Genomic DNA, 26,928 nt, shown 5'->3' with positions numbered 1-26,928 from the left:
GCCGGGTCCCCGGAAGAATAGCGGGGACATGGGGGATCCCGGCGGCCAGGGAAAGACCCCACACTGCCAGGGAGAGAGGCTGGAGTCCCGCTGCGCAGCGAGATCGCGCGCGGGACTCCACAACTACAGGTAAAGCTCTGCAATGCCTACCCCGACCTGAGCTCGGGATCACCGATAGCAGCTGCTTTTTTCTACCCCGAGCTCAGGTCGGGAAAACCGGCAAGGAGGTTAAGGACCAGAGCAGTTTTTTCCCATTCAGACCACTGCAGCTTTCACGGTTTATTGCTTGGTCATACAACCTACCACCTACATGAATTTTACCTCCTTTTCTTTTCACTAATACAGCTTTCTTTTGGTGCTATTTGATTGCTGCTGCGAGTTTTACTTTTTATTATATTCATCAAAAAATACATTAGATTTGTGTAAAAAAACAAACAAAAAAAAAACAAAAAAAAAACTTTCTGTGCTGACATTTTTCAAATAAAATTGAATTTCCTATACATTTGAGCGCAAAAGTTATTCTGCTACATGTCTGATAAAAAAAAAAAAAAAACATTCAGTGTATTTATTGGATTGGGTAAAAGTTATAGCGTTTACAAACTATGGTGCCAAAAGTGAATTTTCCCATTTTGAAGCATCTCTGCCTTTTCTAACCACCTGTCATGTTTCATGAGGTGCTAAAATGCCAGGATAGTATAAATAACCCCCAAATGACCCCATTTTGGAAAGAAGACATCCCAAAATATTCAGTGAGAGGCATGGTGAGTTCATAGAAGATTTTATTTTTTTGTCACAAGTTTGTGAAAAAACACAATTAAAATCAATTTCCGCTAACTTGTGACAAAAAAATAAAATCTTCTATGAACTCACCATACTCCTAACGGAATACCTTGGGGTGTCTTTTCTAAAATGGGGTCATTTGTGGGGTTCCTATACTGCCCTGGCATTTTAGGGGCCCTAAACCGTGAGGAGTAGTCTTGAAACCAAATGACGCAAAATGACCGGTGAAATCCTAAAGGTACTCATTGGACTTTGGGCCCCTTAGCGCAGTTAGGGTGCAAAAAAGTGCCACACGTGGTATCGCCGTACTCAGGAGAAGTAGTATAATGTGTTACACATACCCATGCTGGGTGGGAGAAATATCTCCGTAAATGACAATGATTTTTTTTTTTTTTTTTTTTTACACACAATTGTCCATTTACAGAGAGATTTCTCCCACCCAGCATGGGTACCTATAAAAATATACCCCAAAACTCATTATACTAATTCTTCTGAGTACGGCGATACCACGTGTGACACTTTTTGCAACCTAGGTGCGCTAAGGGGCCTAACGTCCTATTCACAGGTCATTTTGAGGCATTTGGATTCTAGACTACTCCTCACGGTTTAGGGCCCCTAAAATGCCAGGGCAGTATAGGAACCCTACAAGTGACCCCATTTTAGAAAGAAGACACCCCAAGGTATTCTGTTAGGAGTATGGTGAGTTCATAGAAGATTTTTTTTTTTGTCACAAGTTAGCGGAAAATGACACTTTGTGGAAAAAAAAAACAATACAAATCAATTTCCGCTAACTTGTGACAAAAAAAAAATCTTCTATGAACTCATTATACACCTAACAGAATACCTTGGGGTGTCTTCTTTCTAAAATGGGGTCACTTGTGGGGTTCCTATACTGCCATGGCATTTTAGGGGCCCTAAACCGTGAGGAGTAGTCTAGAATCCAAATTCCTCAAAATGACCCTTGAAATCCTAAAGGTACTCATTGGACTTTGGGCCCCTTAGCGCAGTTAGGGTGCAAAAAAAAGTGTCACACATGTGATATCGCCGTACTCAGGAGAAGTAGTATGTGTTTTGTGGTGTATTTTTACATATAACCATGCTGGGTGGGAGAAATCTCTGTAAATGACACATTTTTGATTTTTTTTTACACCCAAATTGTCCATTTACAGAGAGATTTCTCCCACCCAGCATGGGTATGTGTAATAATACACCACTAAAACACATTAGACTACTTCTGAGTACGGCGATACCACGTGTGACACTTTTTTGCAGCCTAAAGTGCGCTAAGCGGCCCAACGTCCTATTCACAGGTCATTTTGAGGCATTTGTTTTTTAGACTACTCCTCACGGTTTAGGGCCCCTAAAATGCCAGGGCAGTATAGGAACCCCACAAGTGACCCCATTTTAGAAAGAAGACACCCCAAGGTATTCCGTTAGGTGTATGGTGAGTTCATAGAAGATTTTATTTTTTGTCACAAGTTAGTGAAAAATGACACTTTGTGAAAAAAACAAAAATCAATTTCCGCTAACTGTTGACAAAAAATAAAATCTTCTATGAACTCGTCATACACCTAACAGAATAACCTTGGGGCGTCTGCTTTCTAAAATGGGGTCACTTGTGGGGTTCCTATACTGCCCTGGCATTTTACGGGCCCAAAACCAGTGAGTAGTCTGGAAACCAAACTTCTCAAAATGACTGTTCAGGGGTATAAGCGTCTGCAAATTTTTGATGACAGGTGGTCTATGAGGGGGGCAAATTTTGTGGAACCGGTCATAAGCAGGGTGGCCTCTTAGATGACAGGTTGTATTGGGTCTGATATGATGGATAGGAGTGCTGGGGGGGGGGGGGGGGGAGGGGGTTACAGGAGGTGATTGATGGGTGTCTCAGGGGGGTGGTTAGAGGGGAAAATAGATGCAATCAATGCACTGGGGAGGTGATCGGAAGGGGGTCTGAGGGTTTGGCCGAGTGATCAAGAGCCCACACGGGGCAAATTAGGGCCTGATCTGATGGGTAGGTGTGCTAGGGGGTGACAGGTGGTGACAGGAGGTGATTGATGGGTGTCTCAAGGTGTGATTAGAGGCGGGAAATAGATGCAAGCAATGCACTGGCGAGGTGATCAGGGCTGGGGTCTGAGGGCGTGGGCGGGTGATTGGGTGCCCTAGGGGCAGATAGGGGTCTAATCTGATGGGTATCAGTGACAGGGGCTGATTGATGGGTGATCAGTGGGTGATTAGATGGCAGAACAGATGTAAACAATGCACTTTGGAGGTGATCTGAGGGTAGGTCTGGGGCAATCTGATGGTGTGGGTGGGTGATCAGATTGCCCGCAAGGGGCAGGTTAGCGGCTGATTGATGGGTGGCAGTGAAGGGGGGTGATTGATGGGTGGCAGTGAAAGGGGGTGATTGACAGGTGATTGACAGGTGATCAGTGGGTTATTACAGGGAAGAACAGATGTAAATAATGCACTGGCGAATTGATAATGGGGGGGGGGTCTGAGGGCAATCTGAGCGTGTGGGCGGGTGATTGGGTGCCCGCAAGGGGCAGATTAGGGTCTAATCTGATGGGTGACAGGTGGTGATAGGGGGTGATTGATGGGTCATTAGTGGGTGCTTAGCGTAGAGAACAGATGTAAACACTGCACTTGGGAGGTGATCTGATGTCGGATCTGCGGGCGATCTATTGGTGTGGGTGGGTGATCAGATTGCCTGCAAAGGGCAGGTTAGGGGCTGATTGATGGGTGGCAGTGACAGGGGGTGATTGATGGGTGATCAGGGGGGAATAGATGCACACAGTACACAGGGTGGGGGTGGGGTCTGGGGAGAATATGAGGGGTGGGGGGTGATCAGGAGGGAGCAGGGGCAGTTTAGGGTTAAAAAAAAAATAGTGTTGACAGAAAGTGACAGGGAGTGATTGATGGGTGATTAGGTGCTAACAGTGGTCTGGGGGGGTGGGCAGGGGGGGGGGGGGGCTGAGGGTTGCTGTGGGCGATCAGGGGGCAGGGGGGGGGGGGGAATCAGTGTGCTTGGGTGCAGACTAGGGTGGCTGCAGCCTGCCCATGGTGGTCCCTCGGACACTGGGACCACCAGAGCAGGAGGCAGCCAGTATAATAGGCTTTGTATACATTACAAAGCCTATTATACATATTACATGCGGCGATCCGGGTGCTAGTAACCCGCCGACGCTTCCGAACGGCCGGCGGGTTACAGCGCGAGGGGGCGGAGCCAGCCGCCCGCGGCTGATTGCGTCACGAATGACGCGATCGCTGCATAACCACGCCTGCCGCCGCCGATGGGCGTATTGCGGTCGTTTAGGCCCAGTCTTTGCCGCCGCCCATCGGCTGGGGGCGGTCGGCAAGTGGTTAACTGCCAAAATAGCAAGATACCAGCCGGCCTTCCTAATCACTTGCACACTGTTATGTCAGTTAGATTTGTTTGTAGAAACTGTTGTTCAGGAAATGCTGTTGAAAAACAAAGAAAGCCCTGAGAATCCCCCTTAAAAAGATGGACTGGCCCAAAACCTGTCATCTGTCACATTTTAACTGCCTACTTTTTTCGAGATAGTGGTCCTTTAAAACAGAAGGTATTTGCGATATTTTAGATTTAAGAGTGCAACTGTGTTTACCCACAATGCACCACTGCTAAATTTGAAATATTGCAAATACCTTCTGTTTTAAGAAGGCAAACCACATTAAGCATGGCTGCTAAAATTCAAATCAAGACAGAGGAACTGAATGGATGGCGGCAAGTATGTGATCACCCCCCCCCCCCCCAAAAAAAAAAAACAAAAAAAACAAGAGTTTCATTTTGAAACTGCCCTTACAGGCAGATACCTGAAAGGTATTTCAAGAAAAGTGGAAGGCATTGAGCCAAAACTTTGCACTAATTACCAGTAGAAGTATATGGTAAGGAAATATGGAAAAATAAAAAAATAAATGCCTACAGAAGTCATTTAGTACTAAAATGCCTTCAAACGTCAGTGACGTATGGATATGGTAACACAGAAATGCCTAGAAGCCAGCAGCAGCCTAAGGATTAACCTCCCTGGCGGTTATTTTTTTTTGCCAAATTGGCAAAAATCTTTTTTTTAATTTTTTTGTTTTCGTTTCATGTAAAGCTACCAGAGTGGTAGCTACATGAAACACCACTAGAGGGCGCATGTGTCCCTCTAGTGCGATCGTCGCCGGCATCTATAGCAAACAGGGGAACGCGTATATAACGCGTTCCCCTGTTTGGCTTCTCCTGTCGCCATGGCGACGATCGGGATGACGTCATGGACGTCAGCCGACGTCCTGACGTCAGACACCTCCAATCCAGCCCATAGCGCTGCACGGAACTCATTGGTCCGGGCAGCGCAGGGCTCTGGCGGGGGCCCTCTTTCGCCGCTGCGTGCGGCCGATCGCCGCAGAGCTGCGGCGATCAAGCTGTGCGCGCGGCTAGCAAAGTGCTGGCTGCGCGCACAGCACTTTACAGCATAAAAATCGCCCCACCAGGGGCTTAGATCTCCCCCTGCGCGGCATAGCCCGAGCTTACCGCCAGGGAGGTTAACCTTCCTGGCGGCTGATTTTTTTCTGCCAAATAGGCAGAAATCCGTTTTGTTTTCCTTTGTTTCATGTAAAGCTACCAGAATGGTAACACTAGAGGGCGCATGTGTCCCTCTAGTGCGATCATCGCCGGCATCAATAGCAAACAGGGGAACGCGTATATAACGCGTCCCCCCTGTTTGGCTTCTCCTGTCGCCATGGCGACGATCGGAATGGAGTCATGGACGTCAGACACCTCCGATCCAGCCCATAGCGCTGCCTGGAACTCATTGGTCCGGGCAGCGCAAGGGTCTGGAGGGGGGGGGGCATGTTCCGCCGCTGCGTGCGATCGCCGCAAAGCGGCGGCGATCAAGCTGTGTGCGCGGCTAGCAAAGTGCTAGCTGCGCGCACAGCACTTTAATGGGGCAAAAATCGCCCCACCAGAAGCTGAGATAGCCTCCTGTGCGACATAGCCCGAGCTCAGCTCGGGCTTACCGCCAGGAAGGTTAAGAAATCTTGTGCCGCTGTACTCCGACAAACCTGTCAAACTACTTGATGGTACCTCGCCCAGTACCAAGATCTACTCTGCCCACAACTACTAAAACAATCCAGAGTGCATTTCTTCAGCAGGGACAGGGAAGCTGGTCAGAGTTGATGTGAAGATGGATGGAGCCAAATACAGGGCAAACTTGGAAAAAAACCTCTTGGAGACTGCAAAAGACTTGAGACTGGGGCGGAGGTTCACCTTCCAGCAGGACAATGACCCTAAACATAAAGCCAGGGCAACAATGGCATGGTTTAAAACAAAACATATCTATGTGTTAGAAAGGCCCAGTCAAAGTCCAGATCTAAATCCAATCGAGAATCTGTGGCAAGATCTGAAAACTGCAGTTTACAAATACTGTCCATCTAATCTGACTGAGCTGGGGCTGTTTTGCAAAGAATTGGCAAGGATTTTAGTCTCTAGATGTGCAAAGCTGGTAGAGACATACCCTAAAAGACTGGCAGCTGTAAATGCAGCAAAAGGTAGTTCTACAAAGTATTGACTCAGGGGGCCGAATGATTACGGACACCCTACTTTGCAGTTATTTATTTGTAAAAAAATGTTTGGAATGATGTATGGTTTTTGATCCACTTCTCACATGTACACCACTTTGTATTGGTCTTTCACGTGGAATTCCAATAAAATTGATGCATGTTTGTGGCAGTAATGTGACAAAATGTGGAAAACTTCAAGGGGGCGAATACTTTTGCAACACACTGTATGTTCAGATCTTGAACGTACTGGAAGTCTGGCCAAACTGAAAACGGTACAGTTTAATTGCTATGATAGAAGATACATTTTAAAGTACTTCCGAGGCCAAAATATGCCCCCAAAACGTAAAAAAAAAAGTTAACTACCTGCATTACTTTGTAAGACACAGACGCCGTCCGCGGCCTCCGTGCCGTTCCGCCTGGTCCCCTCTGCTCAATAGCCCCCCGAAAGGCTACGACCCCACGGTCCGGGTCGGTATCTGCAGCTTGCATAAAGATGGCCGCCAGAGCTGGCCACGGCTGCGCAGTCCGCATAGCCGGTACTGCGGCTTCGCAGCTCTAGGGCCAACTCTCCGATCCACGCTGCCTGTTACGTGAATCGGGGGGTTGGCCCTAGAGCTGCGCAGCCGCAGTAGCGGCTATGCGGACTGCGCAGCCATGGCCAGCTCCGGCGGCCATCTTTATGCAGGCTGCAGATACCGACCCGGACCGTGGGGTCATAGCCTTTCGGGGGCTATTGAGCAGAGGGGACCAGGCGGAACGGCACGGCGGGCGCGGACGGCGTCCTCCGTGCCTTACAAAGTCATGCAGGTAGTTAACTTTTTTTACGTTTTGGGGGCAGATTTTGGCCTCGGAAGTCCTTTAAGCCTTGAATACAAGGGCAACACTTCCGTGCCATCACTGTAAACCCGGTTCACAGCTCTGGTTCCAGTAAGTGTGGTGCATGCACAGGCCACACCGCTCTTCGAGGTTTAGGCTCCTAGACAGCTGTGGAAAGCAGATATGGCTGAGTGTGTTCTGAGTAGTTTGGAAACATTCATAGACAACCATGCCCAGTACACTAGTGGTGGCTACACACAACTGTGTGAAAGTGCACACTAAAGTCAGAACAGTGGCTACAGTAACAGCAAAGAAGGAAGGCTGGCCACAATAAGGGGTAATCAAGTGTCTGACAACAATGCATAAAGAGTTATCCATAACACTGTCACCTTAGGCTTGCTTTAATGCAGCTTGGTATTAGGAAGGAAGTTAATTTGAGAATTCTCATGTGCTGCAGACACAAAGGGGTTATGGTATTTTCAACTCAAATTCCCCTACCTGTAGTATGCCAAGCAGTGCTATATGGAATTGACTTCATAGACCAAATAGTGAAATACACCTAGTGAAAGCACTTGTAGCTATAAGTGAAACTGCTTGTTGTATGTGAAAGCTATGTCTTCGCTCTCCTCACAAAGTTCAGTTACAGATACTGAGGAAACAGGATACCAACCAGAAAGCAAGAGAGGGTCTTTTTCCTGATTCTTCTTAACTTGGTCAGATTCTCCAGTTAATGAACTTTCATCAATTTTTAGATCATTTCCCTGAATAAGTACTCCATCGGCAGGCAAGAGATCACCTAAAACACAGACCATTTGTCAAGAGCAGGACAAACAAGAGAAAGGGTATTCCACTGCTTTAATATTAAAATTACCGTATTTTATTTGTGCAATGTCTCCAACAACAATGTCTGCTACTGGAATTTGGATAACTTGGCTTCCACGAACAACTGTAAATTTCTGTTCTTGTTCAATTCGGCTCTGCAATCCTCTGAACTGTTTTTCTTTACTCCAGTCATTGAAAGCTGTTACTAATACCACACATACGACAGACAAAAGGATAGCAACTCCTTCAATCCAGCCCGCCTCCCCTTCTTCCTCTTCTGCAGCACCACTAGCTGCTCCACACACTGCAACACAAAACACACAATTAACCTGAAAATGCATTCATATGGTAAATTATGACAGGTTTCCGAAAATATTAAGTTTTAAATGGATTCTAATGTCCTTGTATAACCTTCCAGTCTAAAACTGTACACATTTTATGACAACGTATTTCTCAATTGTTACAGACACCATATTTTATTCTTTGGAGGGAGGGAAAAGGAAAACAGGACATTCACCTCTGTGGGGAAAGAGGGCCAGGATTGTCTGCATTGTACATTCGATGAAGGTGAGGCTATTGACAACACTATCACAAACGTTTGTTTCAATTACCTAAAATCTAGGATGTGTAGATCGCTTGATGTAGCAAGAAAATAGACAAGTTATGATCTCAGTTCAAATGTTGTACTGGCTTAGACATGAAAAGCCCATAGGCATTCAACTGTCTGACCCTCATGTGGCTGAATAGAGTACTGGTTAAGGGCTCTGCCTTTGACATGGGAGACCAGGGTTCGAATCCTGGCTAGGTCAAGTACCTATTCAGTAAGGAGTTCAAGGCAAGACTCCCTAACACTGCAGGGTGGCCTCTTGAGCGCGTCCCAGTGGCTGCAGCTCTTGAGCGCTTTGAGTCCAACAGGAGAAAAGCGCTATACAAATGTTCGGATTATTATGTCTGAGTTGCTTGAATGCACAACATATAGCCTGCATATATCACAAAATGTGTATGTCACTTTGGTGTCTTATTGTTTAAGGTATATGCATTTTCTTGAACTTATTTACTATGAATACACTGTAGGTCATAATTTAGTTCAAATGAATTTAGCCATAGTAAAATACTCGCACAATACACGCCTGGTGACAAGCCCTGACAAATATATAAAAGACCTTGCTGTAGAGGAATGCAATAGTATTCATAAGAAAAAAAATACAGCTAATTGCTTCTGACAACTATGAGGCCAGATCAGACAATTATTCATTGCCTATCTTTAAAGGACACTGGTTTGAACCAGGGCTGTGGAGAGTCGGAGTCGAGGACTGAGCAATTTTGGGTACCTGGAGTCTGAGCCGGTTTACTAAACTGAGGAGTCAGATGATTTTTGTATAGACTCCACAGCCCTAGTTTGAACAAAATGGTCTGATAAGGGCCACACACTACCCAATGTCAACTGATGTCTTAAAATCAAGCCGCATGTTATTGGAAAAGGCACATTTAATCAGAACCATAATTTGGAACAATGGAAAATGCCAATGACAAGGAACAATCACTACTGCATTTAATCAGAAATACAAAAATTTGGGCTAGGTTTTAATAGGTTTACTAAAACTACTTAACTCTGTACTTTGAGTAGCGTACATTTTTTTTTGTTCTAAGGGAAACAGACATATGCATTGTACTCAGGTCAAGAAACATCTCTGGTGCATCCAATAAATTATTTTTCTCATACACAAAAGAAACCACGGGAGAAAAAAAAAAAAAGAAAATTTTGGCCATTACAGTCATTGACCTTTGCCAGCTGAAAAATCCACTACACCCTGTACAGTCTAGTGTCTACAGTCTATAAGGATGGTGATTCGAGAATCAATGTGATGCTAACAAGTCTGACTTGCATGTAAATTTTATGCAGCTTGGAATTGGGCCAATGGAAGAAAAGAAAAAAAAAAAAAAAAAAAAAAAAAAAAAAAGAATTGGACTGTTTCCCTTTTAAGCTGCATAGAATTCACATGTAAACCGAAAATTACTACTTTTTCCTATGTTGCTGATGCTAGTACAGTAGGAAATAAAAAAAAAAATCTGACATATCTGACAGGTTTTGGCCTAGTCCTTGGGGAGGATTTTCAGTATTTCCCTTAAAGGATCAGTGTCACGAATCTTTTTTTTTCTAATGGCTCCCTTAAGTGCCAGCAGTATTTTTTATAATGTACAGTATGAGTAATAAAAACTTACATTATTCATTCTGTCCCCCCTACTGTATTGGCGACGTGGGACAAACTAACCTGAATAGGGGTGTACAAATGGCAGTTTCAAAGTATGTAAACTGCTCTGACCCCTGCCTTGATCGGCCGCGCCACACGAGCGCTGACATTGCCGCTAGTACACAGCGGGAGCGCCTGTCATATTGACAGGCGACGTCATCACATTACGCACTGGAAGCCTGCGGAGGGGATCTTCAGAGTCCCGTCTGCGCAGACACTGCTGGGGTCACCTATTGACAGACTCACGCACATGCACAGTCTTATTCAGCAATATCACTGCACACTTCAGCGCAGTGATCGGCTTAATGTGCGTGAGTCTCTGCCTCAATAGGTGACCCCAGCAGTGCCTGCGCAGACAGGATTCTGAAGGTCCCCTCCAGAGGCTTCAAGTGCATTACGCACTTACTGCGCGGTGACGTCACCTGTCAATATGACAGGCGTTCCCGCTGAGTGTACGAGCGGCTGATCTAGGTAGGGGTCAGAGCAGTTTACATACTTTGAAACTGCCATTTGTACACCCCTATTCAGGTTAGTTTGTCCCACGTCGCCAATACAGTAGGGGGGACAGAATGAATATATTTTCATACTGCACATTATAAAAAAAATAACTGCTGCTATCTTATTACACCAGCACTTAAGGTAGCTATTTGAAAAAATGATTTGTGACACTGGTCTTTTAACCTCCCTGGCGGCAAGCCCGACCTCAGGTCGGGCTATGCCGCGCAGGTGGATTTCTCAGGCCCTGCTGGGCCGATTTGCATAATATTTTTTTGGGTACACGCAGCTAGCATTTTGCTAGCTGTGTGTACTTCCTGATCGACGTCGATTTGCAGTTACCTGCCGCGCCCCACCCCCCCAGAACACTTACGCAGCCTGGCCCATCAGTGCTGAGGGGTGGATCGGGACTCCCGATGACGTCACGACGTCGATGATCGTCGCCATGGCGACGGGGGAAGCCAAACAGGAAATCCCGTTCAGAACGGGATTTCCCATTTGCGCTGATCGCCGGAGGCGATCGGAAGGTGTGGGGGGGGATGCCGCTGCACATCGGGTATCATGTAGCTAGCGCTAGGCTAGCTACCTGATTTAAAAAAATTTTTTAAAGTGCTGCGCTGCCCCCTGGCGGTTTTAATAGACCGCCAGGGAGGTTAAGGCTGTTCTTCCTCCGCCAGCTGAAAAAGGTTTAGCATACTCCATCAGGTTCTCACAAGATTCTACTCTGCCATCACAGAATCTATCCTCTGCTCTCCTATCCTGATCTGGTACACTTGTTACTCCGTCAGCAACAGACAACTCCAGAGGGTCATTAGATCAGCGGAGAGAATCATTGGGAAACCCATCCCTCCACTTGACCTACTCTACAACTCGAGACTGCGCACTAGAGCGCTGAAGACAGCCAAGGACCCCTCTCATCCTGGCCATTGCCACTTCAGTCGCCTACGTTCAGGGCGTAGATTTCGGGTCATCCCCACCAGGACCACGAGGCACAGGAACTCTTTTTCCCTTCTGTAGTCAACCTCCTGAACTCCATGTTCCACCTCCTCCTTAGGTTCACAGACTTGGTCCTGTCTCATTCTGTCTGCTTAGAACTTATGGCACTGGCTGCCCTCATGGGCTCAGTCCTCAGTCTGTCATCACTATCTGTAGTATCTAGTTAAATGCTTGTCATGTAGGTCTCTTGTATATTGCATTATTTTCATGTCCTTGTAGATGCTGAGCGCTGTATGTGCCAAAACAAATTCCAGGCATGATCCGGTCATGCTTGGCAAAATAAATGATTCTGGTGGTATGATTCTTTCTAGATTTTAGGGTCTACAAGAGGTTTTTTTCTAATTCACTTTTATACTCTAAAATTCTGAAAAAAATCCAACCACTTCTGCAGCAGCCCTGCACATTACAAAAACAAGCGCTATGATTTATACTGCACGCGGTGTAACTGCCTTCAGACAGGGAAGATTTGCAGCTTTGAATTGTCTGAAGTGCGCTCTGCATTTCCTCCCCCCCGCCTCCTCCCTCGAGTGTGGCAGTTGGGATCTTACCTGCAATGTCTGTATTGTTTCAGGCATATTTAGTCCATCAAGTGTGCTGCCAGACCAGAATGTGCTGAGGCTTTAAGGTGTCCCCGTCTGGATTTGCAGAGCGGTGCCTGCTTACTTTCCCTCCCGGTCCGCCGCCAGGAGATCTCTGCAGCATTCTCGTTTCTATGGTGCTTCACAACTGCACTAGAGATGGGACGGCTACTAACTTCGGCTGCAGAGGTTTCCTGTCTGCGGTAAAGGAATTGTGCACCAGGAGGGAATGGAAGCTAACATCACTCTGCAGATCCAGACGGGGACACGAGAGACTCAAGACACCTCAAAGCCACAACACATTCCGGTCTGGCAGCGCACTTCATGGGCCGAATATGCCTGAAACTATATAGACATTGCAGGTGAGATCCCAACTACCACACTTGAGGGAGCCGGCGGGGGGAGGAGACACAGAGCACACTTTGGACACCTCAAAGCTGCAACACATTCAGGTCTAGCGGCGCACTGGATACCTGAATCAATATAGACACTGCAAGGCGAGATCCCAACAGCCACACTCATGGGAGGACTTCTGAAACTTCAGAGCTGCAAATCTTACCAGTCTGATGGCAGTCTGCAAATTGACTTCTGCTACTGGCAGTGTGCACCGGTAATTATGAATACAATACAATGCTCTGATGGGGGGAGGTTTTACTATAGTAATGGTAATACCTAAAACTATTACTGTTTCTTTGTTTCCTTATTTTATAAAAGTGGCACAGTCATCCCCAACACATGCTTCTTTCACTCTGGTGGTGGTGGGGTGGGGATGCAAGGTACACTGCATTTCCTCCCCCGGCTTATACTCGTGTCAATCATTTTTGTCTGTTTTTTTTTTTAAAAATTTAAAAAGTTGGCGGTTCGGCTTATACTCAGGTCTGCTTATACTCAAGTATATACGGTAAGTATTACAGCAATAACTATCAATAGCAACAACTGAAATGCCCAAATTGTCAGGAACCTTAACCACTTAAGGACCAGGGCATTTTTCACTGATCTGTGCTGCGTGGGCTCTCCAGCCCACAGCACAGATCAGATTTGAGGCAGGGCGATCAGACTTCCTGCTCCTCAAAGCTCCCCTCCGCAGTGCTATTCCTTGCTCTCCTTCCCTGCCTCCCCTTCGCTCCATGGGCAGCACAGGACGGCAATCCGTCCTGTACCGCCTCCGATAGGCTTCAGCCTATCAGATGCCGGCGATCCCTGGCCAATCAGAGGCCGGGGATCGCCGATCTCCTTTACGGTGCTGCTGCAACAGCAGCGCCGTAGGATGTAAACACAAGGGATTTCTTCCCCGTGTGTTTACATTTCGCCTGCGAGCCGCGATCGGAGGCTCGCAGGCTGTTCACGGAGACACCCTCCGTGAACGGACATGGAACGGGCGCTCGAACGAGCGGCAGTTTCCATGGAAACCCACAAACAACCAGCCGCCACCTATCGGCGTTAGGCGGTCGTTATGTGGTTAAAGGCTAAAAACCGAAATGGTTAAGCACTACGTGGAAATTATTTCTAGTAGACAAAGATGTCAGCCAGCCTCCCTATTCACTTGAAACCAAAGAAAGATCTGCACTCAAGGTGTATGCTAACTCTCTTGCGCTCTATTTTGGTAGCTGGACTGAGCAAATGCCATTCAGGAAGTGATAGGGGGAGAGAAGAGACACCCTTGGGAATCCATGACAAGGAGATAAACTAGTCCAAAATCTATCAGATCTGTCAGATTTTTACAACCTATTGAAAGTGACCGCTATATAGGTAGAAACTTATAATGCACTTCACTCTGAGACAAATGTACTTTTTATACACATGCTTTTTAAATGACAATTTTTCACGATAATTGTGCTCAACATAAAAATAAAAAACTTCTTAGAACCCATATTACGCATTCAGAGAAACTCATTTGTTTTCATATTCAACTTTACATGGTTATTGCAGAATGCAATGCAATCAACAGTTATACTTATCTGTAAAGTAAAATGTGTGATTGTACAGCAAAAGACTGTGGGTAATAATTACCAAAACTGATCAACCAGAAGGAGTTTAATATTAATTTTAATGAGCTGGATGCTGATAGAGCTGTGCACAAAATGCTAAGGTTTGCTTTTACAGGGCACATGAATTTCTGCCACATTCTCAGTGCAGGGTAGAAAAGGATTACATACAGCTGGGGTGTTTTATAAAAGAATATACCTGTCACAAAATAAAACTGCAGGGAAAGTGGACTGTATAGAGTGTATAGAGCTTCTTTAAGGCTACTTACACACCAGGACGTTGCGTTTAGGGGACGTTATAGGGCACATAACGTGCCCGTAACGCAACGCCTGGTGCTCTCTGATGTGGACGTCAGAGTGAGCCGCGTTGTGCAGCTCACTCTGGCGTCCGTGATGCGTACTCTTGGACGCATGCGGCATCACGTGGTCCCGCCCGGCCAATCACCGCAGTGACCGGCCGCTCCAGGACGAAAAAAACACTGCAAGTCACGCCATGTGCCTGGCCGCTCTACACTCCTCCCCAACACTACTGAGCATGTGCGCACAGTCTAACGTGGCTTAGCCGCGCATAACGTACAGCATGCAGCACTCTCAACAATGTAACGCAACTTGGGCACTGTGAACAGCCCATTGATTTTTCATTACTGTGCGGTGGGGCTGCGTTACAGGCTGCACTAACGTGCGCCTGTAACGTCTTAATGTGAAAGCAGCCTAAAGGGAATATGAGGTGAGAGCGATATGGAATCTGCCATATTTACTTATTTTTAAAAAAAGACTAGTTGTCAGGCAGTCCTGTTGATCTTCTGGTGTCAGTAGAAAACATGAGAAATGAACAAAAATGCATGCTTTTCTGTGCTATTTTTAGTGGGAATGAATGAGGCCTTTTTTAGGACATTGAGAAGGGCAGTCCCTCTTGGCTTTGGAATGGTGTCATAACTCTTGCCATTAACACCATTAACTTGTTTTCATCCAGTTTGGGCAAATGTTATGTAATGGAACACAGGATTTCTTTGTTCTGCAAAGCATCCAATAAAGACAAGTAAACAACTGGTGATTCTGGTATCCTTGTGTTATTAGGTACAGGCAATAGGAATATATTCGCCTTGAACAAGATGTCACTCAAGCAAATGCCATGCGTTTCCCACTATGTAGCATTTTTGCCAATTTTATAATGGTTATGGACAAACCTAGCTCCACATTAACCAGTTAAGGATGGCTCTAGCTGAACTTTACGCTCTATTTTGATGCTGTTGTGCCTGCCAGTTTTCAGCTCACCACCCTTTTGTTGTGCTCGCAGATCTCGTCATCTCAACTCACTTGCCCTGCCATCTCTATGATGGCAGAGCCCTGTTAATCGGTCAGGAGCAGATTTCATTGGCTCTTGACCCATGTAAGCAACTCCCATTGATAGGCAGTGTCAGGAGCCAAAGAAAGCGGCTCTTGACCGCCTCACAGGAACTCTATCAGACGACAGAGTGGGTGGCCTGAAGTTCCCGATGTGCGGCGTGGACAGAGTATGTGCAGTGAATTGTCGTATTCCACCATTTAAAGGTACCAGCGGTCTCTGGTACTTAAGTGGTTAAAGGAAATCTAAAAAAAAAAAAAAAAGTTTAAGCTTACCTGGGGCCTCTACTAGTCCCCTGCAGCCATCCTGTGCTACGCTGCTCCTGTCACATGCAGTGCGCCTCTTTCAGCTGGATGCGCAGCCCCAGTGCGAGCACCTCCTGACTGCGCCCTTGTGGACAGGAGTGCTCTGCACATGACAGTACATAAAAATATCTACTGGACATGCACAGAGCACTCCCAGCAGCGGGAGCACCATAGAGGACGCACGAGGACTACGCCACACGTGCACAATGGCCACAGACTCCCCTGGCTGAAAGAGGGGCACTGCTGGTGACTGGAGCACCACAGAATCACTGTGTGGGCACAGGACGGCTGAAGCCCTAGGTAGATAAGTAAGTGATTGCTGAAGCAGCAGCAATGCATTGTAGTCAGGGAAATATGGAGAAAGCCATCAAACTGCTTACAGTGGGGTTTTTTTCCCTAGTGGACTAGTAGCTGTCCTACATCCCTTAATTACAGAGTACTTTTAGAGCATCTCACCTGATACAATGCTGGGCACAGAGCCACCAGAACCACGAGACACTAAGTTTTATGACCAGAGTATGCAGTCAGGTCCATAAATATTTGGACATCAACACAATTCTAGCATTTTTGGCTCTATACACAACCACAATAGATTTGAAATGAAACATGATGTGCTTTAACTGCAGACTGTCAGCTTTAAATTTGAGGGTATTTACATCCAAATCAGGTGAACGGTGTAGGAACTACAACAGTTTGCATATGTGCCTCCCACAAAAAAAAAATAAAAAAAAAATACAGGCTCCTCACCTCGAGCTAGGACATTTAAACATTTGCAGACGTAATAGGGAGGTGCTGGAAGGGGTGTGGCAAGCAAAACTGCAAAGTCAAAATGAACTCCCGTACACTCATGTAAATCCTCATGTGAATCAATTCACAAAAATCATGCAGCAATCAATGCTGTCCCTACAGCTAAAATTGGCCATAAACTGGTCGATTTGGCATCAGATTTGACCAACAGATAGATCCCTCTCTGATCGAATCTGATCAGAGAGGGATCGTATGGCCACCTTTACTGCAAACAGATTGTGAACCGATTTCAGCCTGAAACCGTTCACAATCTGTGGTGGTGGTGCTGCCGCCGCTCCCCCCGCATACATTACCTGCTCCGCCGGCGCGAATCCCCGCCGTCACTGCTGTCTTCTCCGCTCTGGTCTGGTCTCCGGCATGCTTCACTTCTTCCTGCCCGGCAGGAAGTTTAAACTGTAGAGCGGCCTGTACTGTTTAAACTTCCTGCCGGGCAGGAAGAAGTGAAGCATGCCGAAGACCAGAGCAGAGAAGACAGCAGTGAGCGGGGATTCGCGCCGGCCGGAACAGGTAATGTATACCCGCTGTATTGCGTCGGTTGTCAGGCATTCAAATGCCGCTAACGATGCACTCCCGACCCACCGGCGACCGAGAAAAATCTTCCACACGGATGGGTTGACGGGAATCGACGGGAACGATAGATTTCGGAAGGAAATTGACCGTTCTGTCAGCGGTGTGCGCTGCGATTTCACAGCAGTTTTGATCACTGGTCGAAACGGCTGTATATCGGCAGGAAAATCGTTAGGTGTATGGGCCCCTTAAAGTGAACCTCCAGACTAAAAATCGACTCAGCAGCACTGAAAAGGCTTGGTGTTTCTTTAACAGTTTCACAGCATCAGAACTTTGTTTCTCTTCTACAAGCCTCATTTTTAGCTGCACAGAAGAAAACTGCCCGGGCAGTTTTCCCCTTATGCTGTGCAAAGCATGATGGGATTTCTGAGGTTATCGTTCTGCTGTTTTGGTGCAAATTGTTTTTTTTTTACATTTTGAATTTGACATTTGAAGACTAGCGTGTGCAGCTGGGAGGGGTAATCAGGACACAGGACAGTTGGAACTGTCTCCTGCTCCTTGTCACCTCCTTTCAACCAAAAAGATGGCTGCCCCCCATGGCAAAGATGGCAGCCCGCATGAATCACAAACATTTGCCTGTTCTTTTAAAACAGGGTGGATAAGAGATTACCTATTCTAATTAACATAACTTATGTAACTTAATGACAGTATGTTTGTTTAGGCTGAAATTCCCTTTTAAGTTAAGAGCTGGGATCTTCATTACTAAAATAGTCTCTTGTGTAGTCACATACACCGTGTAGAGCACATGTGTCGAACTCCAGGCCTGGAGGGCCAGATCCATGCCAGTGTTTAGGATGGACTGAGAAAGAGATGAATGTGTTCTACCTGATGGACCACACCTTTCCTGATTCTGACCCATTAATTCATTTGTGCTGTATCAAAAATGTGTGAGGACCTCGGCCCTTGTAGGACCGGTTTGACATCCCTGGTGTAGAGGTAGCCCAGTGTCGTATGTGTCCTAACACTGGCCCTGTAACATGCATAGCAGAAACATGCACGCATTTAGCGCATCAAAACCAATCTAAGGAATAGGAGAGCATATATCCTTACTGTCCTCCCTGGGACAGATAGTGCATATAACGAATCCTGCAAGGGAGCTGCTAATACCTACTTGTTAATGGACCAGAAGTAAGGGGGCAGAATAATAATCATAAATCAAACTTTCACTTTTTAACACTTCGTTGCACATCCTTTGCAGTCAATTACAGCCTGGAGTCTGGAACGCATAAGACATCACCAGATGCTGGGTTTCATCCCTGGTGATGCTCTGCCAGGCCTCTACTGGAACTGAAAAAGACAAAACGTAAGGGAGAATGCCCCAAGAACAAGCAGGAACTGAAGATAGTTGCAGTAGAGGGATGACAGAACATCACCAGGTGTGAAACCCAGCGTGTGCTCATGTCTATGCGTTCCAGACTTCAGGCTGTAATTGCGCGGAGGTGTACAGAGGCGCCGGTAGGATAAAAGTCAATAAAAGGTTTAAAATTGTTTCGGTTGTGGTGGTGGACCAGCCAACCAAAGACAGACACATGTACTTGTAATAATACAAATAATATACAATTTATTCGTTTGCTCCTAATGACAGTCGCAACGCGTTTCACGGGCGAGAACCCGCTTCTTCAGGCAATAAAAGACAGGAGCAATACACAACATGTACTCGATGAGTTGCTTGGCACCTCTGTTAACAGAGGTGTATAAACACTGTCGGGCATACCGCTCGCTAGCCTCAGGACTCCCCCATGATTCATTTATTAGATCAAATGGCTGCAAAAGCTTTAGCTAGCACTAGGCTAGCTAGTATAGGTGGCCAGCAGCCTCTGATCGCCCGCAATCGTGCCATCCAGCCGCTTATACATTAACCAGCCTGGTTCCAGCGATCGCCGCAGCCTTCCCGCACAGCTCCTGTCTGCTCTATGGGGAGAATCGTGACTGTGCAGGACGTCGGAGACGTCGTCATGTACGATCCTCCCCATTAGATCTAATTAACCAATCGGGACTCGGGCTAGCAAAACCTCCTGAGCAGCATAACGCTCAGGAGGTTAACCAGCTTCATAATATTAACCAGTTCACCCCCAAGGGTTTTTATCCTAACGGACCGGAGCAATTTTCAGTTGTCAGCGCTCCTCCCTTTTATTCCCTAATAACTTTATTACTACTTATCACAAGAAAATGATCTATACCTTGTTTTTTTCGCCACCAATTAGGCTTTCTGTGGATAGTACATTTTGCTAAGAATTTTTTTATTCTAAATGCATTTTAATGAGAAAAACAGAAAAAAAAAGAAAAAAAATCATTATTTCTCAGTGTTCAGCCTTTATAGTTTTAAAATTAAACATTCTCCTGTGGATAAAACAAACACGTTTTATTTGCCCAGTGGTCCCGATAATTAAACCGTTTAGATTATGTCCCTACCACAATGTATGGCGACAGTATATTATTTTGAAATATAAGTGGTTATTTTTCTGTTTGTTCTGGCCATAATTACAAGCCCCTATGTAATAAATTAAAATTAATTTTCCCCCATAAAATATAGAATAAAAAAAGCTGAGTCCCTAAGGCAACTATTTTTTTTTTTTTTAAGCTGATTTTTTTTTTTTACAAGTGTTTTTTTGGGGGGGGAGGGTTGGAAGTGTAATTTTATTAATGATGTGTATATACTTGAAAATGTATGTATTTTGTAGGTGTAATATACTTTTTGGCCACAAGATGGCGCTGGTGAACACTCATAGGACGTGTTCACTTTTTTTTTTTTTTTTTTTTTTTTTTTTTACACACTTTATTAAACTGTTACATTTCCTGTTTATGTGAATGGACGTAGCCGCTGTTCGCGGTCACGTCCATTCACTCCAGGCACTGCGATTGGGTAGAGGACTGTTCAGTCCTCTTCCCCAATCGCCCAGCACGGGATCCCGACGGTAATGGCGGCGGTAGCGGCGGACACACGGCGGTAGCAGCGGCGGGAATGCGCGACGTATTAAAACGTCATGTTGCTGTTAATAGCGGTAAGCATGACGTTTTAATACGTTAGGATGGCGGTAAATGGTTAAAGGGCAACTATAGCGGAAAAATGTAAAATACAAGTACACAGATATAATTAGTATGCTTCTTCCAGGGTAAAAAAAATTAGCCATAAATTACTTTTCTCCTATGTTGCAGTCACTTACAGTAGGTAGTAAAAGTCTAGTCATCTCTTCATGGGGGATTTTTAGTATTTAGTTTATTCTTACAAAAGCACTCGCTGTAAGGGGTCTATATAAAGATGCAGGCCGGCCTTCTCATCTATTTGCACACTATTTTGCCAGTTGGATTAAGCAATTGCCATTCACTAAGTGCTTTTATAAATAAACAAAGCCACGAGAATCCCTTATGAGGAAATGGTCTAGTCCAAAACCTGTCAGTTCAGTCGGATATGCACTACTTACAGTAGTGACAGCAACATAGGAGAAAAGCAACTTATAGCTCATTTTTATCTGAATTTTTTTTTTTAAATTACCGTATGTTTACATGCATTTTAATTTTTTCCTGCTAGTGGCAATTTAAGGAAAAAGGTTTGCATACAATAAAGTCAGATTGTCTATAGTAGCTACAAAATTAACTCCTTGTCACTAGAGATGTGCAGCTTTGATTATTTTGAATCATAAGAAAGGTTTCCAAAACTAAATGTGCATCCTATGAAAAGTACAGAAATTACTTTAACAAAAATGGTTTCACAAATGTTTGCGACTTACGTTCATTATCTCCACCAGGTGGTCGGTAAAAAGAAAGGCCTAAAGATATTATGGCTGCTATTTCTAATATAATTAATGTTACATCCTGTAATGCTTCCCATACTAACTGAAGAAACGTTTTTGGCTTCTTAGGAGGTATAACATTCTTTCCAAATACTTCTTGCCTCCTTTCAAGATCTGCCAGATTTCCGCTTAAACCTGAATTGGAAAAAAAATAAAATTAGAACACTTAACATGTCACTAATTTACATAATTCTGATAACATTAAGATAAGACAGATAAAAAAAAAAAAAAAAAAAAAAAAAACACAAGTAGACTTAAATATTCCCACTGGCAAGTAAGAATTAGCATTCATAAGGTAGCTTAAAATTTGAAGTAGTTCTGACTTGCAGCACATGTAACAAATGTAAGATCAGTTTCTCAAAGAGGTGCCCGAACACACTACTGTCCTACAAGCAAAGCTCTCCAGAGCTGTATTAAAAGGAATCTGAAGTGAAAAACTTATAGGATTTGTATGTGTAGTACAGCTAAGAAATAGAACATTAGTAGCACAGATATGAGTCTCATATTGTTTCCAGTTCACTTATCTATGCAAAAGAGCTTCTCTGAGCTCTCCGAACAAGCTTGGTCGGCTACAGTCCTGTTTTCTGAAGCATTTACCTCAGCCTGTCTCCCTGTTTCTTGTTTAAAGGATTTACTGCCAGGAAGTTCAAAGGGTCATTAGCTCTGCTCTGTTTCATCATTTAAAATACAGAGTAATTTGTAAACTGCAAATATTAGAGAATGATGCAATGCTATGAAAAAAAGCTATATAACTGAAAATAAAAATGTTATACTCTTCTTTGCTATTAATGTTCTATCAATTATCTGTACTACACATACAATTCATTATACTACAAGTTTTTTTTTTTTTTTTTTTTTTGCTTCAGTGTCATTTTAAGCTTTAGGGCCTCTTTACACAGTTCTGAGGTCAGGGCACTGACTTAAACTTCTTGTTTTTGTCTGAAAGACAAAGTTTGTGTACACCTGGGGTACAAAAGTCAGCAAACATACCTTAGGGCTCTTTTCCACTATGAAATGCGATCGCGATTCCGATCACGGTCGCAATCGCATTTCAATTTCCACTATGCGATTGCGATTGAGCTACTATACTCATAGTACAGCTCAATCGCATACAAAACGCGGCAGGACGACGATTGCGCTTTGACCAAAATCGTTTTGCAATCGGATCGCACTAATGGAAATTGCTGCTGCAGTTTTCATTAGTTTAATGTACCTTGCGATTTGCTATCAGAAGCAAATCGCAAATCGCAGGCTAGTGGAAAAAGGCCCTTAAACTGTAGATGACCTGCAGCTGATCTGCATTCAAGGAGATTGTTAAAAAGGACAGTGAACTAAAGTCAAATGGCTGTCTGCGCTACCCCTTTCAGTATGAAGCAAATCCAAACATAAAACAAATGACAGTACTCTAAACTGAACACAAAGACACACAGGTAGGATGCAGTGTGTGCTTCATGCAGATGCTGAATGTCACAGTTTGCATACTGGTGAGGGTGTCAGGGCAGCAGCATTGCAAGATCTTGCCAGGCACTTAGCAGTAAACCATCTTCAAACCTTGAGGTTGTGTAAAAATGACAAATTAATGGATCATATCCACTTCCTGCAGAATATATACTTATAAACATCCTATGTGTGCACCATTGGTGTAAATTGGACAGTTACAAAAAGGAATGAATTGGTTAAAGCATACCTGATCTGAAACATGTACGTACCTGACAGTGCAGCATTTATACTTAAAGGGGCACTATGGAGAAAAATTGTAAAATGTAAAATATGTGCAAACCTACAAATAATAAGTACATTTTTTCCAGAGTAAAATGAGCCATAAATTACTTTTCTCCTATGTTGCTGTCAATTACAGTAGGTAGTAGAAATCTGACAGAAGTGACAGGTTTTGGACTAGTTCATCTCTTCATAGGGGATTCTCAGGGATTTATTTATTTTCAAAATCACTTAGTGAATGGCAGTTGCTCTGTCCAACTGCCAAAAACCTGTGTAGTGAGCAGGGAAGCTGGCCAGCATCATGGTTTAAATCCTTTTTAGTGAATATCTTTATAAAGACTAAAGGTTCGTATACACGTCCGATAAAGATTGTTCGTTACGAACGATTCGTGACGTTTACACGATATTCAAATTAGACGGAAAAGATCGTTCGTAATGAACGATTGTGTACACACGTGAACGATATAAGTATAAAGTACTGAACGATGAACGATTAAAAAATGCGTGCGCAAACGGAAGTGACGTTATGACAGGCAATAAGAACATGCGTTATCGGACGATCTTTGTACACACTGCAACGATTGAACGATTATCTTTCGAAAAAATCCGCCGGGTTGGATCGGTCGGATTGAACGATAACGGTCGTTATCGTCCCAAAAAACGATCGTTGGAAAATTTGGAGCGCACGATTATCGGTCCAATTGTCGTTATCGTTCGTTTTTGAACGATCGTTATCGTACGTGTGTACTCAGCTTAAAAGCCTTGCTGAGAATCCCCTATGAATAGATGAGCTAGCCCAAAACCTGTCACTTCTGTCAGATTTCTACTACCTACTGTAAGTGACAGCAACATAGGAGAAAAGTAATTTATGGCTCATTTTACTTTGGAAAACATGTACTTCTTATTTGTATATGTTTGCACATATTTTACATTTTATAATTTTTCGCCATAGTACCCCTTTAATGCTGCAGGTAAGTAAGTAATGCTGCACTGTCAGGTCTCAGATTTCCTTTCAGGGCTTCATTTGTAAGATTAAATTCTAAACAGCAGCTATGACAGTCTTGTTCAACTGAATGAAAGCAGATTTTACATCAAAGTAATGACTTCTTTAAAGCGGACCTGAATTCAGAAACTCCTCTCTACCCTAAAAGATAAGCAACAGCATAATAACCTTTCCTTGTCACAGCTTTTAGAGCTCTTACATAGATGTACAGTGTAGTTACTTCCTGCATTGCTGAGCACACAAGGGGTTAACCTTCTGTGTTTGCATATGAACTTATTCAGGATACCCACTTTTACATGGAGCATCCTGGTTTCAGCATCAGGAACGCTTATACGTAACCCTGCCCGCTGAATGACGTTTAGCCTACACGGTTTATTATGCAGAATTCTAATCCCAGCACATTCTTGGAGACCAGGTGTTATTTTTGCTGGCTTCAGAACACAAAGCACACAAACAATTCACAGTGATGCACATGACAGCAGTAAAAAATGTCACCACCTGTGAAATTTCAGAATGTAAATCAGGGTGAGGAAAGGATTTTACAAGGAATTTATAAATATTGCAAAAAAAAAAACAAAAAAAGAAAGAAAATGATGAATTACATAATCATTAAAAATTCTTAAAGCAATGCACAAATTATCAGCACTATGAAAGTACACAACATTCTTTGCCTTTGTCAAATACATTGTCAAACACCCCAGCTGGTTCAGAGAAAGGCAAAAATGCCTTTAAAAACATAACCAAACCATGAAGTTGTTTAGAGAATCTGTATTGTTAAAATCGCACAAAGTAAACATACCAGCACATTAGGGAACATCTATTACCCTCTGTCACAATTTCGCCGCTCCTCACCACATTAAAAGTAGTCAAAAACCGTTTTAAAAAGTTTGTTTATAAACAAAACAAAATGGCCACCAAAACAGGAAGTAGGTTGATGTACAGTATGTCCACACATAGAAAATACATCCATACTCAGGCAGGCTGTATACAGCCTTCCTTTTGAATCTCAAAAGATTATTTGTGTGTTTACTTTCTGTCCCCTGCAGCTCTCATGTACTGAATAGCGACAGGCTGTGAGGCTGATTGTTTCTTCCTGCAGACAGCTCTGCCTGTGTCTGTAATTCCTCAGTATGCATTAGCCAGCTCCTTTCACAGCTAATGCTGGGGATACACGGTACGTTTCTGTACCGTGTATCGACCAGCTGATCTGGCCAGCTGATAATATTCAGCTGGCCCGATCATGCCGCTCGCTCGATCCCCGCCGGCGGAAAATGGCAGGAAATCGAGCAGCTGATTAGGAAGCACCGGCGGGGATGAGCGGCAATCTATCCGCGCGGACAAGCGGTGACGCGGCTGGGGTTGATCCAGCGGCTAATCGGCCGCCGGATCGACCCGTGTATTACCAGCATAACAGGAGGATTTTTATCCAGGTCTCTTCTCTCACTGATAGAGAGCAGAGACGCTGCTGGCTTATGTAAATAACACACACACGGGAGTGTGCAAAGAGGGGTCTGGAGGGGGGCGTGCATAGCAGATCACACTGAAGAGTTGGCAGCCTTCCAGACACAGGGCGACAAGTCCGACAGGTGAAAGATACATTGATTTATTACAGAGACTGTGATAGTAGAAAGTGCTGCAGTAAGCCAGAGCACATTAGAATAGGTTTAGGAACTTGTAGGATGGTAGAAAACGGGATGAAATTTTTGTTACAAAGTCTCTTTAAATAATGAACCCTCACAGAGTAAATTAAGTTAACCTACTCTTTCAGCTGAGCTTGCATGCGGGCTATACACACCCAAGAACAGGCAAGACACCTGCAGCTTGCCACTTTCTGTTCAGCAAGTATTGACTTGAAATCCCCTTTCCAGTAAACAAACCTACTGTAGAGATGTCACAGACAGTAATTAATATAGTTTGGAATGCCTGATTAATGAGATGCAAATTCCAAAATTATGCAATTTTTATGCAAATATATGCAGCTTAAAAATTGACCAATCGGTCCATTTTCAAAATGCATACATTTGCATAAAATGTGCATCAACTCGGAAGAATTTGCATACCATTAATCATCCCTATGTCCCACTAATGCATTTAAAGTGACACTGAAGCAAAAAAAAAAAAAAAAAAAAATGAAGAGGATTATGTAATGAATTGTATATGTAGTACAGATAATAGACCATTAGTAGCAAAGAAAAGTCATTTTTATTGTCAGTTATATAGCTTTTTTATAACATTGCATTATTCTATCATATTTGCAATTTATAAACCACACTGTATTTTATACTGTAAAACAGAACAGAGCTAATGACCTTTTGAACTCCCCTGCAGTAAAACCTCATCTGAAGCCGTGCCTCACTGTTTCTTTGATGTATAAGTGCTTCGGGAAATAGGACCGTTTCAGACCTATTGGGTCGAAGAACTCAGAGAAGCCTTTTTGCACAGATAAGTTAAGTTCAACTCTTCCTGTACTGGAAACAATATGAGACTCATATCTGTGCTACTAATGTTCTATTTCTTAGCTGTACTACACATATAATTCATTATCTCATAAGTGTATTTTCACTTCAGATTCTTTCATTTGGACCGGCCCAACAGAAAGCCATATACCAGTTACGTTAACTTGTCATGCAACCTAGAATGTTTAGCATCTCATCTAACATCTCTAGTCTACAGCAGATAATCAAAGACTGGTGGAGGCGCCCTTGACAATATAAGCTTGTTGCAATAACCTTAATGTCTTACCTACTCAGAAGAAAAAAACATGGATAATGGAAAAGGAAAATGTATTGATACCAGCTTCCTCAGATAAATTACAAGACTGTCTGCCTGTAATAGTGCAGTCACAATCATGGGTGCCCTCGAAAAACTTACCTTTCTATGGTTTGTTCTTCCGAGAAGGTAAGACGTTACACGCCTCATTAACATTATTGCAACCAGCTTATATCGTCAAGGCGCCTCCACCAGTCTGTTTATCTACAGTAGTCTATACCCTTTGGGGTTTTAAGTAACAAGGACCTTTGTTCTCAGTACTTTTTTCAGGAGTGCGACCTACTAGCATCTGCAGCAACAAGACCTGGCACACCGAGCGGGGACAGACATTTTCCCGCA

General features: G+C 44.1%; 1 protein-coding gene across 6 annotated transcripts in view; it reads right to left on the bottom strand.

Annotated features, from left to right (window-relative positions):
- ATP2B1 (ATPase plasma membrane Ca2+ transporting 1) overlaps window positions 1-26,928 on the bottom strand; it is a 266,462-nt gene that overhangs the window by 97,286 nt on the left and 142,248 nt on the right. For all 6 annotated transcript variants that reach the window (XM_068276821.1, XM_068276825.1, XM_068276820.1 and 3 more), the window contains 3 exons: window positions 21,036-21,233; window positions 8,027-8,281; window positions 7,826-7,951 (listed from right to left, as the gene is read on the bottom strand). In XM_068276821.1, the coding sequence (XP_068132922.1) occupies window positions 7,826-7,951; window positions 8,027-8,281; window positions 21,036-21,233 (579 nt within the window). The remainder of the gene's footprint in view (window positions 1-7,825; window positions 7,952-8,026; window positions 8,282-21,035; window positions 21,234-26,928) is intronic.

Source organism: Hyperolius riggenbachi, chromosome 3, assembly GCF_040937935.1.
Source record: "Hyperolius riggenbachi isolate aHypRig1 chromosome 3, aHypRig1.pri, whole genome shotgun sequence".
Taxonomy (NCBI): domain Eukaryota; kingdom Metazoa; phylum Chordata; class Amphibia; order Anura; family Hyperoliidae; genus Hyperolius; species Hyperolius riggenbachi.
This window is presented reverse-complemented; position numbering and strand designations above follow the sequence as displayed.